At 42.4% G+C, this 25,145-nt stretch overlaps 1 protein-coding gene across 1 annotated transcript in view; it reads right to left on the bottom strand.

Annotated features, from left to right (window-relative positions):
• The window catches only part of TLL1 (tolloid like 1), a 205,944-nt gene extending 181,279 nt beyond the window's left edge, over positions 1-24,665 (bottom strand). Inside the window, exon 1 of the mRNA XM_073606089.1 lies at positions 23,529-24,665. Coding sequence (XP_073462190.1) covers positions 23,529-23,676 — 148 coding nt within the window. The 5' untranslated portion in view covers positions 23,677-24,665. The remainder of the gene's footprint in view (positions 1-23,528) is intronic.
• Positions 24,666-25,145: the final 480 nt, after the last annotated feature.

The raw sequence follows: 25,145 nt of genomic DNA, 5'->3' as shown, positions 1-25,145 counted from the left end.
GCCAGGAAAGTAGGCATGCACTTCTTGTGAGGAGAAAGGCAGAACTCACAGTGCTGGCTTTACCTTGGAGAGGATGATTAGATGCAGTAATGGCTGCTCCCTCATCTCACCTGCTATTTTTTTGCTCACCATCGATCTGATCTCTGTCTGCCACACTGCCAGACTCACTGGCTGTCTGCCACAACCAACGGGGAATGATTCAACTCCCAGATGCTGCGGTCAGGAGGAGAGGAGGAGGAGAGGAGGAGGAGAAGAAGATAGCAGAGGCGGGACTCCAGGAGCATTAAGGACAGGTCAGCTCCATGCCTCACATGACCCCATTCACCCAATCACAGGGTGCCGGCCGCCCAGCTGACAATAAACATGGCGGCCGGATCGCAGGGGACACAGTAAATAGAAATTAGGATTAGGGAGCCAGAGTGACACACACTGACATGGGATTGCGCCCCCCCAAATGTTGCGCCCTGGGCCTCCGCCCCCCTCGCACCCCCCACGCTACGCCACTGCGTGGCTTCAGCAGTCTTTTATGGGAACACTGATTAGGGTAATAGTATTGCTCTCTATTGACCTCATGTAACATGTTCCCAGCTTCATATTGTCTTTTGCAGCATATCGCCAGCCAAAAATGTAGCATTTTTACAATCTCTGACCCTCACTTCCTCTATTAGATCTTCAGTTTCTGACAGTACTTAAGCATTACATATATTGAACATTGTGTGTGGCCGTTTGGTGATCTCAGGTGCTGCATTTGAGGCCCCCTTTAGCTCATAAGTTGACAACCACTGACATAGTGTACAGTGCCTTAAAAAAGTATTCATACCCCCTGAAATTTTCCATGTCATGGTACAGCAAAAAATATAAATGTATTTTATTGGGATTTTATGTGATATGTGCCACTTTGTGTTGGTATAAATTGTCAAGTGGAAGGAAAATGATAAATTGTTTTCAAAATTTTTTTATGAATAAATATGTGAAAAGTGTGGCGTGCATTTGTATTCAGCCCCCCTGAATCAATACTTTGTAGAACCACCTTTTGCTTCAATTACTTCTGCAAGCCTTTTTGAGTATGTCTCCACCAGCTTTGCACATCTAGAGAGTGAAATTTTTTTGCCCATTCTTCTTTGCAAAATACCTCAAGCTCTATCAGATTGGATGGAGAGTGTCTGTGAACAGCAATTTTTAAGTCTTGCAACAGATTCTCGATTGGATTTAACACATGAATATGCTTTGATCTAAACCATTCCATTGTAGCTCTGACTGTAGGTTTAGGGTCGTTGTCCTTCTGGAAGGTGAACCTCCACCCCTGTCTTTTGCAGACTCTAACGGGTTTTCTTCTAAGATTAAAGATATGCAGCACTAGATATACAAGCATGAACTATGTAAATAAAAGTCTGCTGTCATTGAGCGTAAAGAGTCCATGTTCCGAGGAATGGCATCACCCCCAGTGTAAATATAACAAGCTGAGGTGAACTATGAAATCCTCCACTGCACACCAACACACGGGCCTCTTACCGCAAAAAATGGACCAGTAGGTTATAGGTGGTCAGATAAGAATGATATATCGACTATGGCATGACTCCACTCTGGTATTAGACAACTGAATCTCATAGGATCATAACATGGGGTGGATCCACAGGTTCATATGTTGGATAAAAAAGAAGCAGCTTTTTTATAATGTAGTATGTTAAATCAAGGTGATTTTATACATAAAAAGCGTACTCACATTTAGGAGAATTAAAACGAGCATGTCAGGAACTCAAAAAGACCTAGGTTAACATTTGTTTCCAACCAGCAAGATGGCCGCAGTCAGCATGTACCTGAGCTGTGGATCTCTGTTACCATGTGCCTCTTGGCTGATTCTCTGATTAATGCTCTCCTTGCCCTTGTTATGGAATTGTTTCTGATTGGGACTCTAAAAACAGAAGTCAAAACTGCAGCTGCAGGAACAAAAACACAGTGATTGCGTCCTGTGAATCTGTTCACCTAAACCCAATAATACATTTTGGCACTGAACGGAAATTTTAAACACAGCGATTGCGTCCTGTGAATCTGTTCCTGCAGCTGCAGTTTTAACTTCTGTTTTTAGAGTCCCAATCATAAATAATTCCATAACGCCCTGCCTGTCAGTTTAGGTGCACGGCCATGTTTTGGTAGGTTTGCAGTTGTGCCATACTCTTTCCATTTTCAGATGATGGATTGAACAGTGCTCCGTGAGATGTTCCAAGCTTGGGATATTTTTTTTATAACCTGACCCTGCTTTAAACTTCACCACAACTTTATCCCTGACCTATCTGGTGTGTTCCTTGGCCTTCGTGATGCTGTTTGTTCTCTAAGGTTCCCTAACAAACCTCTGAGGGATTCACAGAACAGCTGTATTTATACTGAGATTAAAATTACACAAAGGTGGACTCTATTTACTAATCGGGCGACTTCTGAAGGCAATTGGTTCCACTAGATTTAGGTAGAGGTATCAGAGTAAAATGGAGGCCAAATACAAATGCACGCCACATGCATTTATCATTTTCCTTCCACTTCACAATTATGTGCCACTTTGTGTTGGTCTATCAGATAAAATCCCAATAAAATACATTTAAGTTTTTGTTTGTAACATGACAAAATGTGATACATTTCAAAAGGGCATGAATACTTTTTCAAGGCACTGTATGTGCAAACATGCTAAGATATACAAATGAACATATCAATAACACTTAATAACATTGTGATCTTGGGTGCAAAAAAAAATGTCACAACTTGGTAGAAACTCCTTTACCCATCTCTCCATCAATGAGATTCATTAGCCTTGAATTAATTAGCTTGATTGATCTGCTGAGATCTAAAAGGATAGCTGTACTAAGGGAATAACATAGGCACACGGATGACCACTCCTGAAAATACTATTGGCTAGTATTGTCAATACATTGAGTCACTGATCAGGAACAAGCAAAGCAGGTCAGTTTGACTGCTTACTACTTACTTGTCTCTGATCCATGACTGACTGATATATTCAAAAGTATATTAAAACCCCAAAATGGTTTGTTATTTTCTTAGCTTTGGATAGAGTAGGGAATGATTAAAACCACTGTCAGGTCATTTAGTTATAACTCCCTTTCTTCACCCTCCTTCTGGAGATACAACATACAGTGGTGAAGATTTCTCCAAAGAAAGGAAAATTTAAACAAGCGACCCCATTGAAATATTTCCCCTCTATTACAGTTTAATTTATTGAATTATGTATTACATGTGTTTATATAGTACCAACAATTTACTCACATTCGTATATTCACATCAGGTCCTGCCTTTAAGAAGCTTACAGTCTAGGGTTCCTCTCTCTCGCATGCATGTATAAACATACTATTCCAATTTAAGCTGGGTACGCACTATAAAGAATTTCGTCCAGTACTTCAGGAACTTGCTAAAATTTGCTATTGGGTTGGCCCTGCCAGGCACCTCCAGCTGAAAAAAAAATAAAAATGGGCAGAAAATTGTTGGCCAAACAGCAGCTGCATCTAAATCAGATGGAGACACCATTCAAGATGCAATAGCCAGAGCATCTGTGCTGTATAGTGTGGATATGGGGGGGTAGAAAACGGCTGTGTATACCTACATAGACTAGACTAATGTATTACAGTGACAATTTAAAATGTTGGATTTTCTATTACTTTTAGCCCTGGTGACAAGGAACATTAGGATAAATGGAGGAAATGAATCACCCCAGAGGGGTCGACCTTTCTCTGCTCCATCCAAAATGAACAAAAAAAAAAAAAAACCCAAACACATGAAAATTTGCTTTTAATACTATTACTATATGCCTATAGTATACAGTAATAGTAAGTAATGTTATACATACCTGCCCTGTGCAGTGGTTTTTGCACAGGGCGGCCCCAATCCTCCTCCTCTTTTCGGGTCCCTCTTTGGCGCTCCTGGCCCCTCCCTCCTGTTGAGTGCCCATAGTAAGCTGATTGCTGTGGGGGCACTCAACAGGAGGGAGGGGCCAGGAGCGCCAAAGAGGGACCCGAAAAGAGGAGGAGGATTGGGGCCGCCCTGTGCAAAACCACTGCACAGGGCAGGTAAGTATAACATTTAAAAAAATTTTTTTTTTTTAAATAAAACACAAGATTTTAGTATCACTTTAATGGCTACATACTGATAAACAATGGCAAGACCACATGTATATGAATTAAATGCAGAGGCATAACACAGCGTGAACACTTCCTATGAACATCCTAATTGATTTGTCTCTGCCAAGAGCTCTGAAAACTGCTGATAGTATGCTGAATGCAAATATTTCTCCTGCATGTGCAGTGTATTGACTTCCTTCACTTGGCTGAGTGAAATCCATAAGAGGTGCTGGCAGGAGTGCAGGAATAAGATTGCATACCTTGTAATTACAAAAATGGAAATTTCACATGATTTCATATGCTGGTAGAAAGAAGGGGCAGTAGATGAAGTCTCACTGTGCTAAATGGTGATTTGCTCAAATCTCAGGCAGAGGGAGTCTTTAGGACATGAAATAGCGAAGCTCAGTAGAGGGGGATGTACAGACCAGTACATCAAAACGCATCATTTTTACATTTATCTCCTCTCACAAGCACTTTATATTTCACAGCTATGATAAATGCGGCACTTATGATTAATACAGCCCTGCATTTGTACAACTAAATAATCACACCTTTCTCATTCAGATCTTTTTATAATATTGTCACATAAGATGCACTTATCAGTCACATCAACCATTTCTATATATTATATAAATGTGGTGTTTCAGATAAACCTCAAAATTCAATAGAAACTTCAAATTTGTGTCTTTAACATTCAGAATTTTTCCAAGAGAAAAGAAAGAAAAACTGCTATTAATTCTGTTGTTGAAATCTACCAGTCATTTTTTCGCTTTCATATTTATCCCGCATAGAGAGCTGGGATATAAAGGACTTCTGTGGGTAAAAAATCCACTTCTGCTTATTCTAGTTATTATAATGCTAGAAAGAAGGCAAGGCAAAGGAAAAAGACATCGGGAAAAAGGGAAAAAGGGAAAAAGGGAAAAAGGGAAAAAGGGAAAAGGCAAAGGCAAATAGCAAGGTATGAGCAAAGCAAGGAAAGGGAAAGGAATCAGACAGCGGCCTGTACTGTCATAGGGCTGAATTCAGGGTTATTCAGAAATCAAGGATGTTCCAAACAATAGGAATTTTGGTAGCAGCCAAACCAGGTGAAGAAAATAAATGCAGGCTGTGTACCCTACGTCAGTTTAAAGTTCTCCAGCCCCCACCACCACATTTATTTTTTAATTCAACCCAGAAAAAATACCAATGTTGGATCGCAGAGCAGGAGAGTCTCTGGTGAAAGTACTGGAGAGGAGATAAGTATTGCAGCAAGAGCTGCATTTTTTATTAATAGAGCCGCTGGGACGCTATAAAAAAAAAAAAAAAAAAAAGATAAATACATTGGGGATGGACTTTAAGGGCAAAATTTTAATGTTTGCCTAGCCTGTATCTTAAAAAAGTTTGTGTATTCAAACACTTTAAAACAAAAATATTGCTGGACATGTTCCCATAATTTCACAAGGCTTAATCTTTTTGTTGTTGTTGTTTTTAGTCAAATGCAATCATATTTGTTAATCCTAACAGCAAGGTGTATCCACAGGCACTTCAATTAGGAGACAACACTTACGCATTTTAGCCGTGTTATTGTCACCTTTCCACTCACAAATAGGACTACAAGCAGCGATGCCAACACACACATTAGTACATTTCTACTGTAGTCACCACTGCGATGTTCTGCTGCCAATTAGGTGCATACATCCACAAAAACATTATTTAATCAGAATTTTTTTTTTTGTGCTTCTATTTTACTTACAGTGCGCTGCAAGGAAAGTTTAAATCTGTCAGGATATCAATTAACACTATAAGGAAAAAAAAATGGATGAAAAACGCTCATAATAGATTTTTGTGCCAGCTTTTAGCAGCAGTTAGGAGCTTTCATCTTTTTTTTTTATTTTTCTGCTGCCAAAAGCGCTCCTAAAAGCCACAGCTTCAAAAACGCTTCCAGACTAAAATAGCATGCACGGACACATAGGACAACACTATTTGCCCCTTAAAGCAGGAAAAAAAATAAAATGCTCAAAAGCTGCTACTAGGAGTGATTTTTTAAACTAGTGTGCATGAAATCGGATAGAGATCTTCACTCTCGGTCTTTACAATGTGATAAAACAAAATAATAAGTTAATGTTGGAGCCGGAGAACAAAATCACGAATCCACAGCACGCCTCTGCCTTACACTCTCTCCTTACAAAACTCATCACATCTTCTCCTCAATATTTCATTGTTTCATGAATGTGTTTAATTGCTCTTGTATAATCAGCTTTATATTCAACAAATACCATTCGGATTGGCATGCCAACAAAATGTTACCGAAACCTGAAGAGATCACTTTAACAAATCGTTTAGAATGTACAGTAAGACAAAAAACATGTCAGGTCACGCTTCTTAAGTATTGTCAATAACAACTAGATTTTACATTTTTTGTATCATCAGTTAGAAGTACATCAATGTAAAGATTGCTATGGACAGAATTAACACTTTATTTTCATCCTTTTTAAAATCCTTACTTGAATAGAAGTTTTCCACAGCATGAGCTAATTAGAACTTACAGCAAAATTTCAAAATCCAGCTGTTACCCTTACTGGAGTTGCTAGAAGATGTATTATTCTGAACAGCTTTCAAGATTTTGAGAAGTTGGCTTTGTTTGTAGCCAAGAGTAGTGGCAGCCCTTTCATTTTAGTGAGTTGCCCTACATGTGACAAATGCGATAAAGAAACCCTAGTATGTTTTCGTGCTTTGAAAACTCAGCAAAACGTTAGAACTTCTCATCTTTATACTTCTTCTCCACCTGTATCCCAAATACATTGAAGCTTTTTGACAGCCAGGCAATTTGAGAAGGAAAGGAAGGCTTCCCCCTTTCACATAATGTACACAGCACTTTTATGAGTCATGACATGCTAAACCTGGACATCCAGTAGTCTCCAAACTGCAGCCTGTGGGCGGGATGTGGCCCTTTGGGCACTATTGCATTCACTGACACAAATGATGGGGCACTATTCCATTCACTGACACCAATGATGGGGCACTATTTCTCCACTGAATACCAACAATGGGGAACCATTCCTCCCACTGATACTAAAAAAATAACACCATCCCTCTCACTAAAACCAAAGCTGGAGCAAGGTTTACTCCCACTGACGCTGGGGCGTTTTATCTCCCATTAGCTACAGTCCAGCCCCCCTAAAGTCTGAAAAAACGATAAACTGGCCCTTTGTTTAGAAAGTTTGGAGACCCCTGCAGTAGACTTTCATGGCATATGAAATTAAGGTCCAGGTGCAGTGTTCTTTCCAGGTAGGATAACCTACAAAAGTTGGAAAGTGTGTGCCTTGGGCCTAGGTCTATGATGTGCCCACGTAAAGGCAATTACTTCCTTTGTTGCACTATAGGAGTTCGACCAGAGAGAATATAGACTTATTATATAATACATAATATTTCATATGTATCATACATATTGCATTTATACATGGTATATAGAACTGTGTAGACAGAAAAGAAATGTCCAAGGTGAGCAAATAACTGAAATCGGGCACAGAGGAAGTGGAGTTCACAGAGTTGGACAGCCAGCATGAATGAATATCTGTGTATTCAGCATACTGACACATGTAAGCCACATTCCGCATGAAGCAGAATGGATAGTAAATGCTTGCTGCACTGAGATGACACATTCCAGTAAAAACAGTATTGGTGAAGATTGATGTTCTGCTAAATGTACAACATTAGAATGCATGATATTTATGTGCCTTTCATTACATAATAAAAGTTGTGCAAATATATCCAAAAAAATAAAAGCAATGTTTTACACCCAGAGATAACAAATGGAGCTTTGAACTTGGCTCTGTTCAAACGGAATTCAAATCTAGATGGATTCAATAGCACAGTATCATCTACTGACCAGATTACTGTCTAATCTGACAGGTATCTGTCTATAACACAGTTTATCGTTCTATTATCAAAATATGGAGGATGTTTTATACCTCAATCAAGCTTATATTGGAATTCAAATTTGAAAAGACACTTCATCTAGCACTAGCTGCATAATGAAACCACATAAAAAAAAACAGTTACATAATGTTTCTACAGCTGCTCAGTGTCACCATTTAAGTGGTATTTTGGCATTCAAGCCTCTCTCCACTTTTGTTTTTTTGTTCAACAATGGCAAAAACAACTGGAACTACTCCACCCAATTAAAGACAATCAAACACTTTTTACAGAAAACCCAACACTGCAACAGCAGGGAAGTGAAAAGCCTCTTATTAAAAGAGAACCTGTCACAATAGAATAGACATATGGCGTGGCTGATGCTGATATATTTACAAAGGTGCATGTGCCAGGGTTGTCATCCTTATGTTTTCCTAATGGCATAATTGATCACTGATCTTGAACAAGTACAGCACTTTATATACAATACATATACTTTTCCAGGTCAGTATCTGCCCACCAGCTAGGAAGGATAAGGATGTCCCCGAACTAGCACCATCAAAGTTAGATACAGCAAAGCTCCGATATTTTTATCATGGCAAGTCGCAATTCTAAATGTGTACTTTGGTTGGCAATTAAAGTCTACCAAACTTTATAAACAGAAAAACGTCAAACATCAAAAGGGTTCAAACAGGCTTAAGTCTAAAATGGTCAAGAGAAAAGGGATCCGCTGCTCCGGGTGTGTGCAATACCTCAGTTGGAACCAGGTAGGAGTGCTAGCCCCGACCCGCCTCCGTGAAAACTTGAGAAAAGAAGAAGAAATGGCTGCACATCCAAAAGGTTCCAAAACAAAATGCCTTTTATTGAACACGACCAGGATACACCAGGGTCACCAGGTATTAGTCACATAGACGCATTTCACACATCTGACCTGTGCTCAATCATTAACGACTGAAATGTTACCATCACCCTAGACAAGCCTTTCTCAACTTTTTTACCACATAGAAACCCCTGAAATTTTTTTCAGGTTTCAGGAAACCCCTGCTAAGATTAGTCAATGGGGGTTCATGACAAAATAAAAAGCCCTGTACATTGGTGATCAGTGGGATGAATGCCCCCTTACTGTTAGCTGAAAAAAAAAATGGAATTATGTGGGAACCATCAGATGGGAGAGTAATTTGCTATAGCTCATAGAACCCTTGCAACCTCAGGAGGAACCCTGGTTGAGAATGGCTGCCAAAAGACAGTCAACATGCTAAACCAAATCACAAAGACAGCTTGGCCGGCAGAAAGCAGAAGTGGCAGGAATAGCTCCAAAGCACACGTTAAATCAGTGTTTTTCAACACCAGTTCTGAAGGCGCCCCAACAGGTCATGTCTTCAGGCTTTCCATTATTTTGAACAGGTGATTTGATCAGTTTCACTGCCTTAGTAATTACCATAGCGGTTTCATCTGAGAGAAATCCTGAAAACATGACCTGTTGGGGTGCCTTGAGGACTGGAGTTGAGAAACACTGCGTTAAATTGTAAGTGTTCTAAAGGTGACCAAAATTACATTGATACAGGTCCAAACATTTTAGGACATGGAAAGATATCATACAGTAACAATCAAAGCAAATATTGTAAGAAAGTATCAAACATGTTGAAACATGAGTTCTGAAAAAAAAAAACAAAAAAAAAAAAAACCCACCATCACACTTTCGGACTCTAGCAGAGACAAGGTTTCTCCATTAGGAGCAAGGCAACAAGTTTGTTTTAATCCTTCCATTGCCATCAGAAGTACACTTACCTGCAACCCCTTCCAAAAGGGTCATCTATAGGACGTTTGATCAATGTCCAACATGTGGAGGTGAGATAGAATGATCAGATAATTTGATCTAAAGATTATAGTGGTTAAAGCTGGACATAGATGGGTAGCACAGGCTTTAACACTGGGTTTGCAGCTGAGGCTCTTTATCAGGCGCTATTATTAGCGCTAAAGCGCCTGAAAAACGCCTCCAGTGTGAAAGGGGTCTTTGGACAGGCCAAAATGTGTACATGCTTGGAATTACACACACCATTATTGAAACCTTGAGATATTTCACATATGAATATTTAGCAAAAAAACTTTCACCTTGATCTGCTGCACTAAATTTTTTCAAGAAATAGCATTAGCAAAATCAGCTTATGGAGTAACCTCATATTTACTTGCTAAACCATATCGGCCATATAAGAAAAACACTTCCTCCCCGCTCTACATGAATTTGACAGAATAGCATCTGTGTAGCATTTGGCTAATCGTCATTATGCATTCACATTATTAAACTTGTTTCCAGAAATTGCAGATATACAAAAACACTGTTGCCAACAAGGCTATCTGTATTAAATGGTCGCTGGTAGATTATAAGCAAAAGCTGAAGGAACAAAAAAAATAAATAAATACATTTGGAGGGAATATTAATGAGTGGCTGGAAAAGCCTTTAAAAAAAAATAAAAAAAAAAAAATTGCGAATTGCACTAAACCAACCTGTCAACAGAACCAAAAAATTGCACAGAAATAGAAAAAGCAAATATTCCAGATTTTTTTTGTTTTTGTTGGAGTGGGGAAGAATTCATGCCCAAGTTCACACGGGCATACTATAGCATACGCCCATATGAGGGCCATGTTTGCCCCCATGGGTGTTCAATGCTTCTCTGTGCAGGCAGTCCCATTCATTTCAATTGGTATGCAGTGGCTGCACAGACACAGCCGCTGCTCCCGATCCCCACCCCCTGTTGGTAAAAAACAAATATTGGCATATAACACGCACTCACTGTGTTATATGCCAATAAATACAGTAATTCATGAGAGTAAATGTCCCTCCTTGCCATTAACGTCCCCTTTTACGTTCCTTTAAAAAAAGCCACTGATAAAAATTATGAAAAAAAACGTTGACAAAATTAACACTGCCTTGGAGGCCTTCCGGACATGATGTGTATTTTTTTTTTTTTTTTTTTTTTTAGCACCGTACTACATTGTATTATATACTGTGTACACGGCCGAATGCAGAGTACAAGTAAAAATATAAATATAACCTTGCCTTACCCTGCCTAATCTAGCTCTAGCTCCAGCCACTATAACACACTATACGGGGGCTTTGTAATCAGCCTTACATATAGTGTGGGGCGCAGTGGCGGCTGGTGCTCAAAATTTTTTTTTTTGGGGGGGGGGGGGCGCAAACAAACTTAAAAATACTAAACCCCCCCCATCAATTGCAGCCTCACTGTGCCCATCAATTAAAGCCACTGTGCCCATCAAATGCAGCCACTGGAAAATAGTGAAATCCCCCCCCCACCCCCCACCCATATCAATTGCAGCCTCACTGTGCCCATCAATTGAAGCCACTGGAAAATACTGAAATCCCCCCCCCCCCCCCCCATATCAATTTCAGCCTCACTGTGCCCATCAAATGCAGCCATTGTGTCCATCATACGCTGCCACTTGTGCCCTTCAACCCCCCCTCCCCCACTCGCGGGGTTTGCGGCTCTGGCAGCCTCCCACCCATACACCCCCCACGCGAATCGCTGCTCACAGCTCTGGCACCCCCACCCCTCCGCGTGACTCCGACAGTGCCGATGTGACTTACTGCAGTAGCTCCTCTCAGGGCAGCAGCGACCTCCGCTCCAGCACGTTTCTCCTCGTTCCTGGCGCTTTGGCCAATCAGGAAGCAGGTCTGACATCTTGCCTCCTGATTGGCGGGGAGGAAGGTTAGTGTGAAAATAGCAAGAATTAATTCGCTATTGTCACACAATTGGGAGGGATCAGGGCGCCCTGAGCCCACCCTATTTTGAAGCCTAATAGAGCCTCTGGTTCTAATCAGGTGCTTCAAAAAGTACCACCCCCGCCATAGGAATCCATGCATCCAGTGTCCTGAAAAAGGCCGGGCGCATGGATTGGGGGGGGGTGGCGCATGTGCGCCCACAGTGCGCGGGCCGCCACTGGTGGGGTGTGAACTTAGACTCCCTGAGCCATGATTGGCCAAAGGCACTATGCCTTTGGCCAATTATGTCTCTCGCTGAGAAACGTGCTGTGTTTGGCCAAAGCATGCAGGTCAGGTGTATGCTTTGGTCAATCATCATACAGCAATGCACTGCGGTCTTGCAGTGCATTATGGGGCGCTCGAACTTGCTGCGAACGCCCCATGAAATTCGCTGTTCGGCACGGTGTCCACACTCTGCTGAAAAGAACTGTTTTTACTTGTGTCAATGTAGGAGAATTTCCCTCACTTCCGATCTATAAAATATGGCCATCAGGACAGGAAGTGGGAAAAATCTCTCTTCCGAAGCCCCTGATAGGAGTAAGCCCCTTCTATTTCCAAGTGTATTTTTACTTGTCAAGAAAAACACTAAAGGCTATGTAGTCTGTTTATACAGGTTTTGTTTAAAGCGGAGTCTCACCCACTTTTGAAAGGTGGTCTTAAACTAAAGACCACCCCTCGTTTTTGGATATTTAAAAAACCTTTTTTTTCTAAAGTCCCTGTTTCTGAAGTACTAAGTGTACTTTCATTCCAGCTGAGCCACGGCGCAGGGCATTATGTCCTGTTGTGTGGCGAGCCCCCCCTGCTGTCTTCTATGACCTGTGTGTGTCCCAGAAGACAAGCTGGCCATTCACAAAGCGCTGCACAACTTGCGGTTGTGCAGTAAGAAACTGGCTGTGAAGTCACAAGGCTCCACTGACAGTTTCCATTAGTTAGAATGGCGGCGCCTGCACCCAATCCGATGAACGGATCGGCCTGGGGGGGGGGGGGTGATGGCGGATATCGCAGGCTCCCTGGACAGGTAAGTGTTGGTACCTGCTGACTTTTTTTTTTTTAAATGTTTGTGGCTGGAATTCCGCTTTTAGCCTCACTGCAGACATGACTCTAACTACAATAGTGTCCCCTCATAAAAGGTCATGTCATAAAGTATCCACTGGATCACTGCAGCATAGCCAGGGGTATATTCCGTGTGAACCTCTGTGCCAATGTCAAAGGATATATACACTACTGTGTTTCATCCCTTTTTTTTTTTTTATTCACTTTCTATCAAATTTCCCATCAAATTAAACAATTGCGTAATGTGTTTTTATGTTATTTATCACTTCCCCATCAAATTATACAATTGCATAATGTGTTTTTACATTATCACTTAAGCAGGGTGTAAAACAGATCACAGTGTCCTCTGAGAAATTAGTCATTTTGTATGCCTTGGCTTATTTAAAGTAATATTAAACCCTTAGCATTTTTTAGCATACTGAGCACAATAAATTTAATATTACGCTGTAAACTTTTAGTTAAAATTCTTACCCTAGCATTTGCAATTTTTGCAATTTTCAATGGTGCTGGCTGCTGCTCTCTGTGCTGCATCCCTGAACATCTGATCCTCACAGGAAAGAATTAACAGTGGCCAGTGCAGTCTGAGGCTAGGTTCACATCTGTGTGGGTGGCGCCGCTGCGGGACCTGCACAAATACCAGCAGCCGCAACGACCCACACAGAGAAATGCTGGACCTCATAATCCCAATGGCACACTGCCCCCATTGGATATCGCACCTGTACTGGGAACCTCGGTTCCCGTGCGATCTGCGATTTAAAAAATAGCACATGGACTTCATCCTTGCGTGTCGCGGGGCATTCAACTGAAAGGGTTACGCAAACCGCGGCCCGCACAGGTGTGAACCTAGCCTAGTGTTACTAAACCCACATTAGTAAAATCTTTCTGTATATACAGAATAGCATGCTAATTATACTCACCCTGTAACTTAAAGCGAATTTCCAGCCAAAAATGGAAATTCCGCTTCAAGTACTGGTGACCCCCCTGACATGCCACATTTGGCATGTCATTTATTTTGTTTTTTTTTGGGGGGGGGGGGGGGGGAGCGCAGGTATCCAGTTTTAACAGGCACCCAGCTTCCACTTCCTCTCCTGGCGCCACAGCGCTTGAAGGAAGTTCACCTCTCCTCCCTCCCTCCCTGCAATCTTCTGGGACACAGGGACACATCACAGGACCCAGAAGATTGTCTGTCACCGCAGGACAGGCGAGTGTCTGTTTATTAAAAGTCAGCAGCTACACTTTTTGTAGCTGCTGACTTTTAAATGGGAGGAACTCCACTTTAAGCGATTAATCCTCTGCATTGTGTAAAAAGGCTGTTTAATCCTGTATGCACAGATCCTCCCCCTCCTGCAGGGTCACTGTGGGCAAGGCCAGATAAGATGCAGTCAGAGTAGTCCTCCTGTACATGCTCAGTTTGGTCTCTATTGCTAGAGAGAACATTTCCTTGTTCAGTTGAGCTTTTCAGGTCACATGGTATTGACATCACATATTTGGGCGTGTATACAGATCCTAAATGACAGCCCAGTCCCTCCCTCATCCTCCATGCCCAGTTACTAAAAAAAAAAAAAAAAAGGGGGGGGTGGGATGTCACATCTTTATTCATGGAGGATCCGCCTCCCATAACAGCATGGGGACACAGGCACTTTAAGCCTGGAGAAGGGAGGAGCAGGGCAGTACCTTCACATCCTATGCTATGGGGCTGTGTGTTTTTATTGATGCACACTGAGCAGGGAGACACAATTCTAGTACTGCATGCAAATGTGACTGCATTAGAATCCTGAAAGAAAAAAGGAGCCACCTTAAAAAAGAAAGAAAACCTGGGCCACGGTCATTGCACTGCTTTAACTAGAACATGGGAAAGGATTAAGAGATAAAGAAGCTGTACACTCAGTAAAGCTGGCCATAGATGGGTCAGTTTTGTTTTTTTTGTTTTTTTTTTTGTTCAACCAGTGAGCAGAACATTATCAAAAAAAAAAAAAAAAATTAGATAGATATATATATATATATATATATATTCAGGTCCATAAATATTGGGACATCGACAATTCTAATCTTTTTGGCGCTATACACCACCACAATGGTTTTGAAATTAAACGACTGTTGTGGATGACTGAAGAATTCTTTCCCTGGTGAAGAAAACACCATTCACAACAGTTGGCCAGATCAAGAACACTCTCCAGGAGGTAGGTGTGTCAAAGTCAACAATCAAGAGAAGACTTCACCAGAGTGAATACAGAGGGTTCACCACAAGATGCAAACCATTGATGAGCCTCAAAAACAGGAAGGCCAGATTAGAGTTTGCCAAACAACATCTAAAAAAGCCTTCACAGTTCTGGAACAACATCCTATGGACAGATGAGACCAAGATCAACTTGTACCAGAGTTTGGAAGAGAAGAGCATGGAGAAGGAAAGGAACTGCTCATGATCCAAAGCATACTAGCTCATCAGTGAAGCATGGTGGTGGTAGTGTCATGGCGTGGGCATGTATGGCTGCCAATGGAACTGGTTCTCTTGTATTTATTGATGATGTGACTGCTGGCAAAAGCAGCAGGATGAATTCTGAAGTAGTTTTGGGCAATATTATCTGCTCATATTCCGCAAAATGCTTCAGAACTCATTGGACGGCACTTCACAGTGCAGATGGACAATGACCCGAAGCATACTGCGAAAGCAACCAAAGAGTTTAAGGGAAAGAAGTGGAATGTTTTGCAATGGCCAAGTCAATCACCTGACTTGAATCCGATTGAGCATGCATTTCACTTGCTGAAGACGAAACTTAAGGGAAAATGCCCCAAGAACAAGCAGGAACTGAAGACAGTTGCAGTAGAGGCTTGGAAGAGCATCACCAGGGATGAAACCCAGCGTCTGGTGATGTCTATGCATTCCAGACTTCAGGCTGTAATTGACTGCAAAAGATTTGCAACCAAGTATTAAAAAGTGAAAGTTTGATGGATGATTGTTAATCTGTCCCATTACTTTTGGTCCCTTAAAAAGTGGGAGGCACATATACAAACAGTTGTAATTCCTACACTGTTCACCTGATTTGGATGTAAATACCCTCAGATTAAAGCTGAAAGGCTGCAGTTAAAGTACATCTTGTTTGTTTCATTTCAAATCCATTGTGGTGGTGTAAATAGCCAAAAAGATTAGAATTGTGTTGATGTCCCAATATTTATGGACCTGACTAATAAATATTTATTCCCATCCACACATTCATTCACATTGTGGATGGGGGAATCCTCCCTGCTGTGTCATTATATTCTGGCAGAGGGGAGACTTCCCTGCCATCAGAACACACAGATCAGCTATAGCCTGCAGTGCTGATGGAGAGAGAAAATTTTCCAGCAGGGAGGTTGTACCAAAGTCAATCGGTAGATCGACTTCAGTACAAGCACAGTGCTCAAATATGAATCAAAATTCAGCTGGTCCCTGCTGAACTGGAGGAATTTCAATTCATCTATTGGGTAACTTTAGCTATTAAATCAGCTGCAGAAAGTGCCTAAAAAAACCAGAGCTGAATTTCACTTTAAGATACAAATGTAATGTACATAAAAAGCAAGAATTCCAGAAACACCATGCCTTACTAAGAATCCAGGCATTCTAGCAGTCTGGAAATGTGTGTACAAAACATATCTTTTGCAGGTTGCCATTTAGAAATGCCTGAAGTGGCAACCCAACACTAGACCTCCCAGCTGACCTAAGGCTAAATGTCTCACTTTCCGAATGGTTCTTCCATGTAAATTAGAGAAAGCTGCCTTGTATTAAGTTTCATATGAGGCATCTGCAACACGGAGCATTGAAATCACATTTTACTTAGACCAAAGCATGTACTCAACACAAAAGTACTACACAACTAGTCATTTACAATGTGTACCCAAAAGAAACATGAACATGGAATGGTCATCCACCATATACAGTTTCTTATATTAATGTATGTGCAAGCCGGCTACAGTTTCCAAGGAAATGTTTTTCAGTACTGACTTTTCTATATGTGGTCTTCATGTGTTGCATGTATACGGGCTGTTAAAGCTGAAATAAAGTTCTGCTGTAAGACTGCTTTCACACCGAGACGCTTTACAGGCGCTACATCGCTAAAAATAGCGCCCGTAAAGAGCCTCTCCTGTCTCTCCAGTGTGAAAGCCGGAGTGCAGGACGGTAAAAAAAGTCCAGCAAGCAGCATCTTTGCAGCGCTGTAGAAGCAGTGTATACACCGCTCTTAAAGCGCCCCTGCCCACTGAAATCAATGGGGCAGCGGTGCTTTGCGGGCGGTCTTAACCCTTTTTCGGCCACTAGCTGGGGTCAAAAGTGCCCCACTAGCAGCCAAATAGTGCCGCTAAAACAACGGTAAAGCGCCGCTACAAATAGTGGCACTTTACCACCGATGCCCCAGCCTGAAAGCAGACTAAAAAAAGAGAGCAGGCAGGCAGCATGCAATGGGTGAGATTTACTAAAACGGGTGCACTCAGAATCCGGTGCAGCTGTGCATGGTAGCCAACCAGCTTCTAACTTTCACTTGTTCAAATTAAGCCTTGCCAATAAAACCTGGAAGCGGATTGGTTTCTATGCAGTGGTGAACCATATTTAGCACACTCAAGTTTTAGTAAATAATCCCCACAGTCTCTTCTGCAATAAAATGTCCCTACCTGCCTGCTTTGCTGTCTTCTCCAGTGCTGTAAACTGACCTGTATTTGCAGCGCCGGCTGGTCTCAGAGCCGAGATGATTGGCTCCTGAGCAATGTCATCCTGCAAGCTCCAATAAAGAGGCCCCAAAACCAGAACTCAGAAAAAGATGCTAGTGTGGAATCTTTGAGTATCATTGCCTTTACTTCTGCTTTAGACTAATATTTATTGAATTGTGTAAGTGGTTGTAAATGCTCAATTTTTTTTTTTTTTTTTACCTTCATGAATTTTATACCTACCTAAGCCCCAACGCGATCCAGCGATGTGCACAAGAGCCTCGGCTCTCTGGGGACTCTCCCTCCTCATTAGCTGAAACAGAATTGGCTCCCGCTGCTGTCAATCACAGCCAGTGAACCAATGAGAAGAGAGGGGGGGTGGCACAGAGCTGCAGCTCTGTGTCTGAATGGACAAGCAGAGCAGCGGCTCGGGAATGATAATGCTTTGGTGCCCCCACAGCAAGTTGTATGCTCTGGGGGCACTTGGCAGGAGGGAAAAACCAGGAGCACTGGCGGGGGACCTGAGAAGAGGCTGCTCTGTGTAAAACCACTGCATAGAGCAGGTAAGTATAACATTTTTTTTTTTTTTTTTATAAAAAAAACACACATCTGCCTCTAATAACACTTTAAGGCTTGATGTGCAGTTGTGTGTACCGCCTCTCTAAAAAGGCATCCACCACATTTAACAAGTGGCCCAAAGGTGATGTGTTGCTTCCTCACGACCTGTTAAAAGTGGAATTCTAGGCCTAACTAGTCTTTAAAAAGCTCCCTCCCCCTCCTAACACCTATGTGGATCAACCTATGTAAAGGCAGCCCATACATTGAAAAAAAAAAACAATCAGCAGGTTGAACGGGAAAAAAAAAAAAAGAAGCAATTCACACATTCGAGGTGGATTGGGGAATCCTCCCCACTGAGTCAATACATTGACTCTGAAGGCTCCCCGCTGTCATAATGTGCTGCTCAGTGCCGATCAGTGCTGCTGGCTATAGCAACCACAGCAGTGTGTACTAGAATGGCCAGTGGATCAGTGTGACCATGGCTCAACCCCCTGTTTTTATCAGCCTTCGGTTGCCCGTGTATGTGAGATCTAAGCTGCCCAAAACAGTTAAAAAATTTCCTCCGATTACTCGATTGACCTTTGTTGAAGGAGCCGGTGCGAAATATCTGGCCAAACAGCACCTGCAGGCATGGTTTGTGTATTCTGACAGTTGGCGCTAGCAGCTCTCAGTATACAATAACGTGGCAGTGGGGATTCGTCCATCCACACAGTTTGTAAGGATGGAAGCATGTATGAGATTTCTTTTGTTTGGCCCACAGTCTGAACAAAAGAAATCTATTAATGAATAGCCGGCTTTATACCAAAACAGTCAACAATTTTCTCATTTCCAGTCAGCTTTCAACCACAAACCTTTCCTGGTTTCTGGAGACCAAACGACCAAAACTGGGTGGAGATCAATTGGAAATGTATCCATAAGAGTTCATTTTTATCTATTACCAGCTCATTTCTAGCATTTAGCCCTGGTTCACACAGGGGCGGCACGACTTGCAGGTCACCTCACCGAGGCGACCTGCACACGACTTCCACGGCGTCTTGCAAAACGACTTCTGTATAGAAGTCTATGCAAGTCGCCCCAAGTCGCCCCCAAAGTAGTACAGGAACCTTTTTCTAAGTCGGAGCGACTTGCGTCGCTCCTATTAGAACGGTTCCATTGTACAGAACGGGAGGCGACTTGTCAGGCGGCTAGGTCGCCTGACAATGATAGGATTGTGACTGAAAGCTGATAATAATCACCGCGTTTCCACAAAATGAACTGGGATTCTGTTTATAAATGTATCACACCACTTTCCCCCCAGGATTCACACAATGTCTGATGGATGGCAATTACAGAAATGTGTGAACACTGGGTGTATAATTACACATAGCCCCAATAGACCGATATAGATCAGTATTATTATAAATAGCCCCCAATGTATGACCAGCATTTGGGTGGAATAAACTGAATTTTACAAACGTTTGCCTTTTGAAATGAAGTTTTCAGTACGTAGGTTCACAAAGCCTAGTTATAGGAGTGCAGTGACTGCTCATTTTACAGAGAAGTTTACTCTTACCGACCAGTGTACCAGAGCAAAGACATTTATCAGGGCCGGACTCCAAATAGGTGTCCATATCTGTGTACAGAGCCTCCATGAACACTGCCCACTTTCTGCATAGAAGCTACATCATGTGCTAGGTTTCTGTGGCAATGGAGGTGGGGGGGGGGGGGATACTGGGTGACTGGAGTATAATAGGAGAGTAAGTGACTGGAGTATAATAGGAGAGTAAGTGACTGGAGTATACTGGGTGACTGATATAATGGGTGACCATTGCATAGTGAATGACTGTATGATTGTACTATTATATAGTGAATGACTATGGCATAGTGGAAGAAGTAAGCAAGTGGTTGTATAGTGAATAGCTATGTTATATTGGGCGACTGAGTAACTATGATATAGTGGATGACTGTTCTATACTGGATGGACTATTCTACAGTGGGAGACCACATTATATTGGGTGACTATTGTGTAGTGAATAACTATGATATAATGGGTGACCATTGTATGGTGGATGAGTGTGGTATAGTGAATAGGTATAGTGAATAACCATGTTGTACTGAATGAGTGTGGTATAGTGAATAACCATGTTGTACTGGGTGAGTGTGGTTTAGTGAATAACCATGTTGTACTGGGTGAGTGTGGTATAGTGAATAGGTATAGTGAATAACCATGTTGTACTGGGTGAGTGTGGTATAGTGAATAGGTATAGTGAATAACCATGTTGTACTGGGTGAGTGTGGTATAGTGAATAGGTATAGTGAATAACCATGTTGTACTGGGTGAGTGTGGTATAGTGAATAGGTATAGTGAATAACCATGTTGTACTGGGTGAGTGTGGTATAGTGAATAGGTATAGTGAATAACCATGTTGTACTGGGTGAGTGTGGTATAGTGAATAGGTATAGTGAATAACCATGTTGTACTGGGTGAGTGTGGTATAGTGAATAGCCATGTTGTACTGGGTGAGTGTGGTATAGTGAATAACCATGTTGTACTGGGTGAGTGTGGTATAGTGAATAGGTATAGTGAATAACCAGGTTGTACTGGGTGAGTGTGGTATAGTGAATAGGTATAGTGAATAACCATGTTGTACTGGGTGAGTGTGGTATAGTGAATAGGTATAGTGAATAACCATGTTGTACTGGGTGAGTGTGGTATAGTGAATAACCATGTTGTACTGGATGAGTGTGGTATAGTGAATAGGTATAGTGAATAACCATGTTGTACTGGATGAGTGTGGTATAGTGAATAGGTATAGTGAATAACCATGTTGTACTGGGTGAGTGTGGTATAGTGAATAGGTATAGTGAATAACCATGTTGTACTGGGTGAGTGTGGTATAGTGAATAGGTATAGTGAATAACCATGTTGTACTGGGTGAGTGTGGTATAGTGAATAGGTATAGTGAATAACCATGTTGTACTAGGTGAGTGTGGTATAGTGAATAGGTATAGTGAATAACCATGTTGTACTGGGTGAGTGTGGTATAGTGAATAGGTATAGTGAATAACCATGTTGTACTAGGTGAGTGTGGTATAGTGAATAGGTATAGTGAATAACCATGTTGTACTAGGTGAGTGTGGTATAGTGAATAGGTATAGTGAATAACCATGTTGTACTGGGTGAGTGTGGTATAGTGAATAACCATGTTGTACTGGGTGAGTGTGGTATAGTGAATAGGTATAGTGAATAACCATGTTGTACTAGGTGAGTGTGGTATAGTGAATAGGTATAGTGAATAACCATGTTGTACTAGGTGAGTGTGGTATAGTGAATAGGTATAGTGAATAACCATGTTGTACTAGGTGAGTGTGGTATAGTGAATAGGTATAGTGAATAACCAGGTTGTACTGGGTGAGTGTGGTATAGTGAATAGGTATAGTGAATAACCATGTTGTACTGGGTGAGTGTGGTATAGTGAATAGGTATAGTGAATAACCATGTTGTACTGGGTGAGTGTGGTATAGTGAATAGGTATAGTGAATAACCATGTTGTACTGGGTGAGTGTGGTATAGTGAATAGGTATAGTGAATAACCATGTTGTACTGGGTGAGTGTGGAGCCCCCAGCACTGTGTGCAGTCAGTCAGAGAGATGTGAGGGCGGCACGTGTAGCCCAGACAGGGAGTAGAATGGAGCCGGTGTTCTGCCATATAGTGTCCTTGTATCAAATAGTGTCCGCCTCGTACTGCGCAGGCGCTGCGCCTGCGCAGTACGGAGGAGCAGGAGATGCCGAAAATGTCCGAAGGTGATCAGCTGACCATCAGCTGTACACGGCGCTCGGGCACCTGTTAGCGATGGCAGTGTAAGAGGGCCCCTCGCGGGCTCGCTTCGCTCGCCACGCTTCGGGCACGGCCTCGCTGCGCTCGGCAAATATTTATTCTAACTCTATGTCCACTTGGATAGTGGGGAATGATCCTGGACATAGGGTAAGAATAAATGCGCAGGCGCCGTGTACAGCTGACGATCAGCTGTTGAACTTCGGAGACTTTCGGCGTCTCCTTTGTCCTCCGTACTGCGCCTGCGCAGTACAGGGAGGACACTATATGATAGGGGACTGAATTCGACAAGACACCGGCCAGGCCGCGGGCTGTGAGGGGGAGACATGAGGACAATTGCTGCCTCTCAGATATGCGTGAGGGGGTAATAAAGCTCGGAGAGGAAGGAGACAGCACCTCCTCCTCCTGTTTAAAAAGTTACACCCAACTCTCTCCTTCCTCCACCCTCTCCAGCCTGACACGTGAAGACCGAGATAGGATGTGACATGTTAATAAACAAAGGAGGACTTCTCCCGGCAATACACAATACAGGTAGCAGTGCGCTATGACATGGCACAAGATCAAAGGAAGGCAACATAAAAGCTGGGAATGCCTGTCCACCTCCTACCCCATGACATACAAAGCCACCAGACCCCCCCATACTGCTCTCTCCTCACACTTCTCATATACTGCCAATAATCGGCATCACTCAGACTGCAGAGCTTTGATGTCACTGTATAAAGGTGTGTGCCTGGAGGAGAGAGACCCTGACAGCTACACACCTGTGTGCGGGGGGAGGGAGGGGCTATATATATATATATATATATATATATATATATATATATATATAGCATGCATAGATTGAGCTTTTTTATGGGGGGGGGCTCTTTATATATCATTAGTATTACTTTATTGCATCCGAGAGATATTATACATACATTTATTTATTTATTTATTTTTTTGTGGGGGGGGGGGTGACTCTTTAAACAGCAAAACTAAAAAGTGGGGCTAATACATATAAATTATATTAGCCCAACTCATTGCACGTGCTGTAAAAAGAGCCCCAATATATACACACACACACACACACACATATACACGTATATATATATATATATATATATATATATATATATATACATACACATACATACATACATACATACATACATACACACACGTATTTTGGGGGGGCTCTTTATACAGCAGATACAGTAAGTGGGACTATTATATATTTTTATGGGGGGATGCAATAAGTGGGGCTAATAAAATATAGATTGTTTTGTGTGTATGGAGGGGGGCCCTATCCCAGACCCCAGCATCCAGCTATAATAAGTATGACCAGACTAATGACAGCTACTTGATGTTTGTTTTCATCGTGGAACATTGACAGCCAAACAAACAATGTTTTCCCATCATCATGAAGCAATGACAGGACCATCTGTTTGCCTTGCCATCCCAGGCTAAGGATGACAGTCCCAGTCCCCTCCAGTGCTCCCAGTCAGTCCCCCCAGTGCCAGGCACACGTGAGCCCTCCCTTTAATGCAGTAAGTCCAGTTGATACAAAGCAGCATTAGTGTCAGGGCAGATCTTCCCTCATCACCTCCAGGTTAGAATTATTGGCATCAATAATAATAAGAATAATAAAAAGTGACTTACGTGCTTTGCAGGGATCGCTGTATTCGAAGGAATCGGCTTTCTCCTCATCGTAATAGAGCAGATCGTCCTCGAATTCCAGGCCATGGCACAGAGATAACTTTTCACACAAAGTCCAGCCAGTCAGCAGGAAGATGAGCCAGGAGAACATTTTTATGTCACTACTTTAGCTTCAGATCTGTGACAGGAGACGACCGATCGCAGGCTGGGGAATTCAATTAGAAGCCTTGTCTCATCCGATCGGATCGGCGATCACCGTGCATGGAGCAGAATGAGGGGGGGAGGGGGGTTTCCAGGTGGGATCGGCCGCTGTCTAATGATCGGAGCGATCCTTGTCACTTGGGATCATAACACTGGATCGATCGATCGATCGCCCTATGAGTGCCGCCTACACACAGGGCTCTCCGGCTCGATCATCCACTTCCACTTTCTGCCACTACACAGGCCGGCTGCCAGGAGGACCCGATCCGACAGACAGCTCATCTGAGAAGCTAGGATCGGGGTAATGGGAAGAATCAAAATTATACTAATAATAATAATAATAACAAAAAAGCTGAGCAAACAAGAACAGGGACCGCACTACATCAGACTAAGGGGGCCTATTTACACTGGGGAAATAACCCAACAAAGGTCCCATACACAGAGCATCCTATGACTCCTTTGTACAATCTGTGATCGATCAAATCCCAGCTCACTCACACCTCGATGAGGACTTCCCCTGCTTCACTCAGATCAGCTTCACTTCTGGCGCCCACAGCTCAGCCTTCACACTTCATAAAAGATCCATTCATCGATCAAGGGAGTCCAGGCCAAGAAAAAAGTCAACTATGTAAATAAAATGTAACTATTCCTGGAGATTCGTGGTCAGCCTGGTGCGATCCTTCAATCAGGACGAGTGTCCCCGCTGGAGGACAGATGATGTGTGCAGAGATGGGGACAGGACAAAGTGAAAGGCTCTTGTAGTCCGGCCAGGCAAGGAGCCGCACAGGAGAGCGCACTGCCTGATCAGTCTATTGATAATCCCGGTGTAGTAATTACATTTGAAAGTCGTAGCAAAGTAAGGTGAGATTTGCAGAGCTCAGCCTTCCGCCCCTCCTCCTCCTCCCCTCCCCAGTCGGATGGGAGGGGGGTTCGCTCACAGATACATCTCCAATACCGTTAGGGTGTCACATTTGACACCAAGGTTTGGAAAAACTGCCCTTCTGAATCAAGAGTCCGGCTCAATTGTCTGTCCTGCCTGACCCCAGGGCATGGATATTGGGTCAAACAACACCTTTATGGCTGGTCTTCAAAGTCACAGAATAGCTGATGTATGGAGATAGGTTCGAGGAGGTACTGCATCCCCTTTCAACATTTTTTAACCCCAGAGTAACCCTTCAAATCAGGTTCAGGTCTCAGGGGACACCTGCTAGAACTTCCCATATATTGGTAGATTTTCGTACTAGGAAAAGAATCTGGTCATTTGATAATGCCTACAGAGACTTGGCAAGTGGCGAATGAAAGTACTCCAATTTTTCATTTGCTTTTAACATTTATTTGTTATTAACAACATATTTTCTTCTACAAAATGACCACTATTTTAGCTGACTAAAATATGACTAAAACTAAAGGAATTCAGAT

Source organism: Aquarana catesbeiana, linkage group LG01 (genome assembly GCF_042186555.1).
Source record: "Aquarana catesbeiana isolate 2022-GZ linkage group LG01, ASM4218655v1, whole genome shotgun sequence".
Classification (NCBI taxonomy): Eukaryota; Metazoa; Chordata; class Amphibia; order Anura; family Ranidae; genus Aquarana; species Aquarana catesbeiana.
Note: the sequence above shows the minus strand (reverse complement) of the source record. Positions and strands in the feature narration are given on the sequence as shown.